This window comes from Juglans microcarpa x Juglans regia, chromosome 7S (assembly GCF_004785595.1).
Source record: "Juglans microcarpa x Juglans regia isolate MS1-56 chromosome 7S, Jm3101_v1.0, whole genome shotgun sequence".
NCBI classification, from domain to species: Eukaryota; Viridiplantae; Streptophyta; class Magnoliopsida; order Fagales; family Juglandaceae; genus Juglans; species Juglans microcarpa x Juglans regia.
The window spans coordinates 10,920,418-10,932,794 of record NC_054607.1 but is presented as its reverse complement, the minus strand read 5'-3'; the positions used below and the strand labels follow the sequence as shown (position 1 = coordinate 10,932,794).

The 12,377-nt window shown below is 34.3% G+C and overlaps 1 protein-coding gene across 1 annotated transcript; it reads right to left on the bottom strand.

Moving 5' to 3' along the window:
* Positions 1–403: 403 nt before the first annotated feature.
* On the bottom strand, positions 404–2,609 carry LOC121240315 (lysM domain receptor-like kinase 4). The gene has a single exon (XM_041137720.1). It carries the CDS (start codon positions 2,381–2,383, stop codon positions 524–526), a length of 1,860 nt encoding a protein of 619 aa, XP_040993654.1. The 5' UTR covers positions 2,384–2,609; the 3' UTR covers positions 404–523.
* Positions 2,610–12,377: the final 9,768 nt, after the last annotated feature.

Genomic DNA, 12,377 nt, shown 5'->3' with positions numbered 1-12,377 from the left:
AAAGTAGTGAAAAATAATAATAAAATATTAAAAAGTAATAGATCACTCCACTATCCAAACACAACCTAACTCTGAGACTTCTGGGAGCACTATTGTAACCTTACCAAGTTATTAAAGTTGTTATGAATTTAGTGTAGGAGTTGTTTACACAATTTAGGGAATGAGTTGCTTAGTAATTTGATTAGATAAAATAAACCTAATTACAATACTCAACTTGTTAAGCTTAAAAACAGAGACTATTAAAAAGAAAACACTTGGAAAACATAAGTGCTTATCAGCTTATGCATGTATGAGAGAAAGTGTATAAAGTCATTTAGAAACAAAGAAAACTGCCCCAAGAGGGATATCTTTAATTGGTTGATCAAATTGTATGATCTATATGTAGAGAGATAGACATGTCATGTGAACCATACAACATTTAATGCTGACATGATATAATCTATATATACTTGATGTCCTGTCTATTACACATGATTATCCATTCTTCAGGGCTTAAATGTAATTACAAAAGTTGTCTAGGGAGTCATGCCATTCTGGCTAGGACTTTCATGATATCATCCATTGATGGCCTACGCAGAGGGTCATCTTCCACACAAGCCTTGGCTAAAACAGCTAAACATAGAGCTTCCGCCAATGAAAACTCATCCTTGAGAGATGGATCCACGAAACGCCTCAATTGTTCAAAACAGCCGCTTTCACTTGCTCCTCCCAAAAATTCAATAGATTCTCTGAACCATTTTCCATCAGGGTCCTCTCTTCCCGAGATGAGCTCAAGCAGAACTACTCCAAATGCAAAAATGTGAGCCTTTTCAGAAGTTGAGCCATGGAGGTACTCTGGAGCCACCCATTCTCTGAGACTCTCTCTATTATCATTCCCTTTCAAGGGCACAGCTGAAGGGGTATTGGTCTCAATATTTGCAAGTTTTGCTCTCCAATTTGCAGTCACAAAGATATTTCTGCTGCACAAACTCATGTGTGCATGGGAGAGAAAAGTACAGTAATGCAGATAGTGAAGTCCAGTTGCAATATCAAAAGCAATTTGCGTCCTCCTATGCCACTGGAGAGGATTATATGGATTAGATAAGCATTGCCTCAAGCAGTCATTTCGAGGGAACTCAAACACCAGATATGAACAAGAAAAATCACTTTCTCCATAACATATACCATGTAAACTAACAATATTGATGTGATTGATCTTTGAATATAAATTAATAATCCTTCGAGTATCTTCAAACCTCGTCTGCTTGATCATCACTTCAACATTGTTGATCAATCCCTTAAAGACTTGATCACCAATCTTGCTTTCTTCACTGAAATCTCTGGTTGCTTTTCTGAGTTCCTCTATGCTGTACATGAACAATGAGTATTTTATTCCAACAAGAAGATCTGGGGATAAACATGAAATTGTGGAGTTTGTGCTCGTTTGACCGGTTCTTCCAGAGCTTCTAACAGGTGAGCAAGAGACTGGAGAGCTTTCAGCAGTGAAAGACTGGAAGTTCTTACCCTTCCATTTCTTAAAGGCGTGTATATACAACCCACATGCAACCAATGCCACAACTACAAGAAAAACCCCAGAAACAGATCCTGCAATATAAATACCTCTTAATTTTGAGGTTTTTGATGTTTTTTCCCTTGGAATTGTGGGAAGGAAAACAGTTGGAGGTGGAGAACCTGAATCTGAATCTGGGATACTGAACTCTATGACTGGATCAGCTTTCAAGGGAATTAAAACAGTTGACTGTTGATAAATGGTTGCGTCAGGTTTTAAATTATTTACTGCAAGTAAATCTTCATTAGGGATTCCAAACCTCGTACTCAATGTTTCTAATAGATCTCCTTCTATAAGGGGGTATGTCACGAGGTTAGTCACTCCTATACTACGAGTGAAATTATCAAGACAAGCACATCTCACAGGCACATGAAGCTCAGAACCAACCTTGGTCTCATTAGATGGGTTCGCCTCCTTTAGTGTAAGATATTTAAGTAACCCTTCAAAAACTCCACAAGCAATCTCAGAAAATGTTGTGCTTTCCTCCCGGACCTCGTATCTGAAATTTGCCTGAAAAAACTGGCCTGAGCAATAACATTTAATGGGAACAAAAACTTCCCTACCTGGTTTGAGAATCTCAGATGGAGATGTATGATTGTTATGCTGAAGTACTTCATCAGGGTTCAAGAGAAATGACTTTGATATGTCTGCAATAGTCTGGAGTTGTTTGCTAGCTCTGTAGACTACAAAAGTATCACAGGAATTCTGGGAGTAATTGCAGGTGTATCTTGAACCTGGACCACTCTTTTCTGAATAACAACTTGATGAATCATAAAACTGTTGAGCATAACTTGAACTTGTGCAAACCCAAATGAGAAACCAGAGATAAATCATGGCTTTCAAAGATCACATTCAGTTTGGCAGAACTAGCGGTATGCAATTAGATTAGGAAGATAGATATCTTTTGCAGGACCAATATCTCACAGCAGTTATCAGAGTTGATTCTGCCAGCAATTACAGGTGATAACTGAGGCTGCCAAATGTATTTTATTACATTAAATTGAATCTACCTGATTGCATAAAATGGTCAAAAAAGCATAACCGACTTGTTTGGAATTAAGCCTTTGAAGATACTTCTTGAAAGCACCATCAAGAGCCGGCCGTGAGACTAATAATGGCCAATTGGGAGTAGAATACGAAATATTAATAACTAATTGTTGTTTTGCAGTCGACAATGTCTCCATCATTGTTACTGTTTTCCTTAATTATTATAATTTATTTTTTGGCTTCACTGATCAATATGTATGCAGTCCAGTATGTCAATCAGTCAAGTCGAAGTAGATGAACTCTCCTTTAGATAGTAAAAGTATTTTATTTCATCTTATCTTATTATTATAAATTTTTTAAATTTTTATATAAAATATAATAAATAATTTAATTTTTTCAAATTTTAAAATAATAATAATATTAAAAAATAATATTACAACAATATTTTATTTAATATTTTATTTAACTTTTAACTTTTATCTCAATTTACTACTCAAAAAACACTGAAAACAAGCCAGTTTTAATATTTTTCTTCTGAACATATGAAAATATTATATAAATAAATTAAAAAGGAGCATATAAAATGTGCAAATTTTGTGTAAGCCTTTTTTAAAGAAGTGGATTTCACAATAAAAAAGTGTGAAAAACTCACTTTATTTTTTAAGAGGATCCACTTTGTCATAAAAAGCCATAAAATTTGTGCATTTAAAATTTATTCCTAGCATTACTCATCTCTATATTATGTGTACATGACAGGCTCGGAACAATGACCGAGTGCAGGGTACTGAAGCTGTTAATAAGAACAAGACTTGGTTTGATTATTCTTCTTCTTTTTTTTTTTGGAAAACGATTATTATTCTAACCAAGAGATTTGATCTAGAGATGTATCTTATTAAGAGATTTGATTTGACTTTTATAATTATTAAGAGATTTATTTTAACATAAATGCATACTTTGAATCCAATTCATTGAGAATAATAAATATCATGTAATTCTTTAAGTTCTCTCACTCATTCTCCTCATCTTTTCTATTACAATTCCATTATATTTTGTGATGCCCCTAACCACTGGTTGGGTTTTGACGAAGACTAAAGTGTCAGGACATGCAATACGAGATAACATACCTCCATTCATAACAGATAATATGCAATACACATAGCATGCTTATAACAATATGCTATGATAGCAATGTAATTTTTTTGTTCAATCAATAGTTGTACAAATATAGGCTTAACTCAATAGAGACATAGTATTGGAGTATGATCTCCTTAATTACAGATGACTACATAGTTTCTTAACTATAGGTTGAGCCGCTCACGCATCTCGGCTATCAAAAGTAAAATAATGTTAAAAAACCGGAGGATAGTCTCCATTATGTCCCTTCAGACTTAGGCCGGGTTTAGATAATGAAACCATCTCATCTAATTATTATAATTTTTTCAAATTTTCAAACAAAATACAATAAATAATTCAACTTTTTCAAATCTCAAGACAAAAATAATATTAAAAAAATAATATTTTATTCAACTTTTATCTCATCTTAACTCACTCTCCAAACCAAGCCTTAGCCTTTCGCTAATTGATCTCATCGAGGCTGGTTCGTCCGTCTTCATGGTAACTTAGTACAACTTTTACCATTTCGAGTGAGAATAATAGTTATGACTACTACAGTGAGATTTTAAAATTTCAGTAAGTTATGCAACTAATCTACCACCAGTTTACAAAGCATGCATGATAATAAACAAGGGATGTATCTAAGGCTGATGTGAGCTTGCTTTTATAAGAAAAATAACATCATTGACATCAGAGTTTCATGCTTCATAACATAATTGTTATCATAAAAAGATTTCATTCATTCTTATTCTTGTTTTTATAGAGAGTGGACACCTCATAGTTCCCTATAGACCGTGTGCTTCTACTGGTTACCTTACCATATCACAGGTCCTTAGACCAGCTGTGAATACATCATCAGAGTCTTTCTTCATGGTAGTTCGAATGAACCATTACTATGAATCTTGGCAGCACCCACCAACATTAGGTACCTTTGACTCCGCTCTAGGAGTCTTTTGACCCCATTCGAAGTCCATTGGTAGTTCTTTATCAACTTAGGGGATTCGGCCACTCTATGTTATACACTTCAGAGTAGAAATAAGAATTAGGACAATCCTCCATCCTAGCATTGGGTTCATGACAAAATTTTAATTTCATGCTTAACTCGAAATCATTACAAACATTCATGCTTCCCAACAGATGTCCATGATTTATGACAAATATTCATACTTCATGACAGATGGCAATATGGTATAATATAAATGTTTCAGATATTGATGATAATTTAAAAAATGAATCACTAACATGGCATTTATTATTTAGTATTAAGGTTGAAAATCGATCTTATCGTTGCGGTTTCGATTCAAAACCAAAACTGCACCGATAGTTTTTTAAGAGGGTGGTGTTGACCGAAACCGGTCGACATGGAGAGAGAGAGAACCAGCTAGAATCTTGTACCAATCGGTTCAACATTTGGTCTGTCGGTTGCTAACCCATCCCAAATTCAAAACCAATCAATCAAAATTCACAATAAATTTAAAATTTCACAACAAATCAACTCAAAATTCACCAAAAAAAAAAAAAAAATCACAAATTCATAACAAAACCTCAAGAGGAGAGGTGAACGAGAGAGGTGAACCGTCAACCGTGAATGACAAAGAGCTTGGAGAGATATTCAGAGAGGAAAGATGAGAGAGCTGGGAGAGGTGAGGGACTGGCCGATGATGAGAGATCTCGGAGGGATGAGGGACAGGTCAAGCTCAGAGCGGCATGAAGAAGGAGGAAGGGGAGGGTTCAGCTGCAGGGCTGAGAGAAGAAAGAAAGAGGATCGGGATGAAGAAGAGAGCAGGGAGGGGAGGGGAGGGGAGGGGAGGGGAGGTGTTATTAAACCCTAGATCTAAATGATGTCATTTGGTGTATTAAACCAAACAATGTCATTTCACTTATATTTGTTTTATATACAATACATATAAAACGATGCCATTTAAATCACTCAAGTGAAACGGTGTCGTTTTACCTAAAATATATATGTATATAATATATTATATCAGCCGATTCGATGGTACGAACCTGGTTCAGACCGGGACCAAACCAGCCGATGTCAGTTTCTTGTGTTTCCCATTGTCGGCCAACCAAATCTCCATCGGTTTCAATCAGTTCCTGACTTCGACGACCGGTTATTGTTGATGACGGTCGGTCTCGTCAGTTCCTGTACACCCTTATTTAGCATACTACATATACCGAGAGTAAGTTAGAAGCTAACTTACACATTTCTTGAATTTAATGAATCGACGCGTACTAAAACGAGAGATATACTAAGGTCAGGAATCTCATTATCAAATCATCTACACTCTTTGAGCACTACTTGGAAATTTGCCCCTTAACTCTTTGGAATTTGCAAATAAGCTCTTAAACATTCAATAATTGCAAAGGGGCCCCAAACTTCACAAACTGTAGGTATTTCTATTCTAAATTCATTTTTGAAATTAGAATTTAATGAATCATGCAACTATAACAAGAAATCCACCAAGGTCGAAACATATGATACACTGAATTCTCATTAAGTGTGATTTAGGCCTAAGATCGTATTGAAATCCCTTGATCCATAAGTTTAATAGTTAAACATTGACTAAATCAAAGATTAACAACATGTTGGCACCTTAGGTTCAAATCAAAATCGAATCTCCTTCATACAATAAATACAACATAGTCACAAAACACAACCCGAGACTTAACACGGTGCTCTTAGCTTTTTTCTGCAAATGAACACTAAGAACTTCAATAAATCAGCAAAATACTCATTTCTAGATGGTATTACACAATACTAAGTAGTTAGTTCATGATATCAAAGAGATAGGATACAAGTCATACGACAAACCCTAAAACTGAGACATGCATGCCCTTTACTCTTGAATAATTGACTAAACTTTATATATCATATTGATTTTCTTGAAGTAACTCACCCATGATCATCATAATCAAGACTTAGCTAGGTTTTAGCACCATTTCAACCATGTCATAACCAAGCTTCAAGATTAAATCAAACAAATAGCTAAGAACTTCAAAACTTGTACTGAAATCATGCATACATAAACATACGCCACTAATTCAACTTAATCACAAGTTTCATGTTTCAAATCAAATTTTAACACATAGATCTAACTCTCATTAAAAGGGTTTAGAGGATCCACTCACCGAACCAAAACTTCAAAGTTCAAATGAATCAACTCACAAAGAAATCTCACACTAACTTTTGGTTCCATGAACCCTATGTGATTCGTGCAAACTTTTGAATGAGAGAACTTGTGTTACAAGCCCAAACCAAGATTTGATACCATACAAGTCACCAAACTCTATCAAAATAGAAATCATCAAGCAAATCCTAAGACTACATGGCATTTCAAGTCAAAATTCCAAAACCATACACAATCATGTTTGCTGAATTGAGTATGCTCTAACATCACCAAGAACCAACTATTTCACTTAAAAAAAACATTCTAACACACAATCTATCATGTTCCTAAATTTGAGTATAAAAAATAGAAGTGGAAAGGATAGGGAAAGAGGACTTACAAAGAATAGCACTTGGACAAAGATTGGCTCTCTTCCACTCACTTTCTTACTCACTCGGTTTCTCTTTATTGTACAATAGTTGATGTGTGATAAGTGCTATTTTTATGTGATTTTTATAACTCTTTTATTTATGAAAAGAGTCATTTTCCCTCAAATACTATTGATTTTATTTTATTTATACATATTTTTATTTATATTCTTTATTTTGAAGGAATGAGAGGATTTAGTGCAAAATAAGAGCATTTTGGTACACAAGAAGAGATTACGGATCTAGACCGATGAAAGGCAACGATATTTGAAGAGAGCCGATGAGATTGGGGCGAGGAGCCTTGTTCCATGGGCAACAAAGATGTTTCTCTAGCCCAAAGGCGAGAGGGCTTACCTCTCGGTAGGCGAAGAGACTCGCGACCAGAAGGCGCACTTGAAGGCTCGAAGACTTGGTGACCAGGCTCTAGGCGGTTAGATTGGGCGACTAGTCTAAATGACCAACTTAAAAGACCAACATATACGACATTTTGGGCAACAACTAGAAAAGGCGAGAGGAGTCTTTCATCCTGGTCAAGAGTCTTTCTACTCGGTAGGCAAGGAGAGGGCAATGTGGTCTTTGTAACCTCCACGCCAGTTATATTCAGCACACACGACATTTACTTGGTGGGATAATTAATCTCGACCGGGATCAATTTGCTGTTGACCACCAAATCTGAGTTTCGAAATCAATATATTGGCGACCAAATCCTCCCAAATTCGTAAATAAAGCCGCAAATCACTGAATCTTCCATTTTAGATAATCCCGTTATTCTTGGGATATTTCCTTTTATGTTAACATCTATCTTTAGATATTATTTTCCAGATTTTTAGGCGAGATGGTAGCCACAGTTATCTTGTTTCCAGATTTGAATTTTGACATCTATTTAATCCCGTCTTGTGGGATGAAAGTCGGGGTTCTGAATCAGAGAGATGAGAATTTTGAGTTTTAGAGAGTCTAAGTTTAGGTTTAGAGTTCCAGTTTTAAATTTGAAGCGTTCTTTCAAGAAGGTGGAATTGGAGGGCAAAGGTCAAAGCTGAATGTTTCATCAACCGACTTCAACAAAGAACACCAGTTTTATTCTTTTTATTTTTAATTTCATTATGAACTAATTCTATTTTCTAGAGCTATGATGTAGCCTAGCATTGAACACAGTTTATATTCCAAGTTATTTTATTTTCAATATTTCAATGATTGAATGTTTATTCCATGTTCTTAATGCTTACAATTTTCTAACTAACTATTGTTCGATGTTTTGGATTGCAATAAGACCGAGAGGTGATTTGTGATTAAAATTCTAGTATTAAATACCATTAGTTGAGTGAAAGCAGAGATGCTTTATGGTGATTAGTGTAATTTTCAAGAAAAATTCAAAGAACTTAATGAATTTCCAATTAGTTAATTTCACATAGAGATATGGAGTTATTAGTTGGAGATATTTTTTATTTTGTTCGAGAGAAAATATTGAATAGTTAAGAGGAATTTTTATCATTAACTTGAAATAATTGAGATTCTATAATAAGGAAGAATAAACTGTGTGAGATTTGCTAGCTGAAGTCAAATGTTCTAGATCTATTCTCATTATTATTAAAATCTTAATTTTAATGTTCTTTTTTTTTAGTTTAATTTAGATAAATCATTCTTCAAATTTGGGTTTTCCAAATAGTAATTAATTTAGTCAATTTCAATACTTAATAGAATAATTATTCCCTGTGGGTTCAATAACCGTTTTCTTTAAAATACTTTACTACTTGTTATGATTATGTGCACTTACATATATATTTTTATGCGAACAAGTTTTTGGCACCGTTGCCGAGAAATAATTATTTTTTATTGACATTGACACCTGCCAGATTTTTACTACATTGGATTTTATTTTATTTTATTTATATTTAAAAAAGGATTTAATTTGATCTCAGTTTAATCTTTTTCTTTTCAGGAATTAGAAGTGCATGCACCGATTTAAATCGTTAGAGCATAAGCTTTTCGATCTCGAGATTGAAAGGACCTTACGTCGGATCAATAAAGAGAAAAAGAAAGAGTTGCCGCCTGTAAAGTTAATATGGTTGACCAGGAGCACAAGACGTTAAGAGATTACTATGCGATGCCCTTGGTCAATGGGGTGACGTCCAGTATAAGGAGACCAACTATACAAGCCAATAACTTCGAGATCAAGCGAGCTATCATTCAAATGATTCAACAAACTGTCCAGTTTGGGGGTTGTCACAAGAGGATCTTAATGTCCATATAGCGAATTTCTGGGTTTGTTGTCTGGAAAAAGCTTATTGTGAAAGGGCATAGCACAACATTCTGCTCATGTTGCTATAGCACTAGGAAATTGACCTATCCAAAAGAAAAATAGTAGTACAAAGCTATAGTTGTAGGTTATTTGTTGACAATGACTTTCCAATTTCTAGTCTCATATTTAAGAATGCCACTTTTTGCTTATTATTATTTGGTTAACAACAATAGATAGACTGAATGAATGCCCTTTTTATTTTGTTTATGTGTTTTGAACTGAATGCTTTATTCTTTATTCCCTGACGAGGAGTACTGGTTACAAGCTGTGGAAACCATTGAGGTAAGGACTTTGGTTTGTTTGGCTGATTTTTTACTCCTTCAATCATCTTCAATGATTTTTTCTGGAAAAACTCGATTGGCTCAAAATTTAGAATAAAACTGTGCTTGTGTTCATGGGTTTTCTTTATTGATGTTCATGGTAAAGAAACTGAAATTCAGGTATTGTGCCTTGTTCCATTTCTCCTACTTTTTTTTCCTAAGATATTTCCTCTTGGTAAGTTTATTTAGATTCGAATGGATGCCTTGTTCTGTTAATAGCTTCTTTGTGTCGGTATGGTTGGTAACTTATTATGGATATCACTTACGTTGGTAGAATGGATACATTGGTCATGCCAGGTTTTGCAGTCCAATCTTATGTTACATTTGCAACCAAATGTAACATGGTTTGTACAGTTTTGCGACGGGACATATGACTTTTTTCGTCAACATATATTGTTGCAAATTTTTGTGACAAAAAATTTATCATTGCAAGATACCTTTTGTGGCACTTCTTTCACGGCTACTTTAAAGTTTGCGGAGAAATTGGATACTTTTTGTGGCCATATGGAGAGCCACAAATAACTGTATTTCTTGTCATGAGTGTGTAGGACTTGAACATTACTCTTCAAATAATTAATTAATATGATAATTAGAAGCTAAGTGATCAACTACGCATCATGATGCAGTACGTATGTACCTTATTTGTGAAAAATAAGGTAATTATAAAACTCATTAATTATAAAATTTGCTAAGTTAAAGTGATCGACCATGCATCATGATGCGGGTTGACTTCAAATTAATCCATTCATTAATTATAAAATAACTTTTCTTTCTATCAAAAGTGAGGATTGATTACCAATTGCTTCTCCATTTTTTTAAAAAGAATATTTATACTGATTTAATATATTCTCTCTTTTTTTCCAGCATTTAGAAACAAAAATATATTTTTACATATGCTAATGTGTTGAACTTATTTGGTGCGTAAGTAAAAAGACCTGCAAATAGATTTATTTTTAAAACAACGTTGAAAAATCCAACTAATTGAAAAAGCAAACAAATTCCAAAAAGCAAAAACCAGAGGAGAAATGACACAATACGCATAGCTTATGGAACTGCTAAGACAGTGCAAAACAAAACCAAATTAATCTCCAATCAAAACATAAATAAAATGTTGAAAAGACAATAAGAAACCATAAAAATACTAACTTATTGTAAACACAATTCATAAATAAAAATAAATAATTTTAAGACACTAAAAGCATAACTAAATTGAATTTGATCAATTGAACTCTTCTTCTCACCTATCTCCGTCGAATTCTTTTCAACACCTACCTTTTAGACTTTGATTTTCTTTCAATCTGATCTCCACGTGTGAGATGTAATCATGTTCATCTGAAAATAAGACTACTGTCAGATCATTTTCTTTATATTGTTTAATGGAAACCTAATCTCTTCAATTGATATCTGACGAGAAAAATACAAATAATTTTTTAATATAACAATAAATGAAAATCAGAAAAATAAACTGAGAATGAGATTGATATTATAACATCTATTTTATAAAAAAAATTGTTTTACAATATCACATTTCACGTCAAACTGAGATTTGTTGAGACGCATGCAACTGAAAGAAACCAACATACAATATAAAAGAATAAAAGAATAATGCCTAAATATATAAGTTTCATGCAATGTCATCTATAAAAAACAAAAAGGAAAAGTGTACAAAAATAATAGGTCTTTTTTTTATTTTTTTATAAAGAAATCTATTTTTGTGATCAAATTATAATGATAAATGGTTGGGAAAAGAAATACCTTGCTTTGAAAGGTGGATGTAGTACAATCGCTGCCATCCACTTGTAGTTCATATGTTTGGCTTTTAGAAGAAGCCATTCAAATCACTTTATTAGGGATGTGAGCGACCTTGCGCCATTCTTTTCCTTTTTTATTTTGCAACTGTTTCTCCAACAGTGGACATCTGATGATCTTTAGAGTAGAAATGGAGGCAGGAAACCCATCTTTTGGCAAGAACTTCAGATTATGACAATCATAGATCTCCATCGTTTTCAGAGAGGTGAGGTGTTGAAGGCCCAAGTTGTCCAAAGATGTCATATTTGGAATCTCAACGATGGTAAGATGGATCAGAGTAGAAATGGAGTCGAACAATTTCTCTTCTGGCATGAACTTAAGCCTTGGGAGGTTATGGATATACAATTCTTCAAGAACGGTGAGGTGTTGAAGGCCCTTCTTGTCTAGAGATGTCATATTTGAAAATCTAGAGATGGCAAGACTGGTCATAGTCATGGGCAGCAACGCCGGCTCTGGAAAAGACTCCACATCTCAGCATTTGCCATGGATTGACAATGTTTGAAGGGAGTGGAGTTTTTGCAGACCCCATGTCGTTCGACAGGCAACGAGTATGTCACAATCTTCGATGGAAATCGATTTTAAATTGGTAGGCAAGCCCCCTTCACCAAATGATTGCAGCATTGGACACTTGCTGATAGATAGTGACTCAAGAGATGGAAGGAGTAGGTGCATCTTGTCAGGCAACGACCTTAAACTCCCACAATCATATATCTCAAATGCTTCCAATTTTTGGGCACGCAATCCTTCATCTGGAAATGATATGAA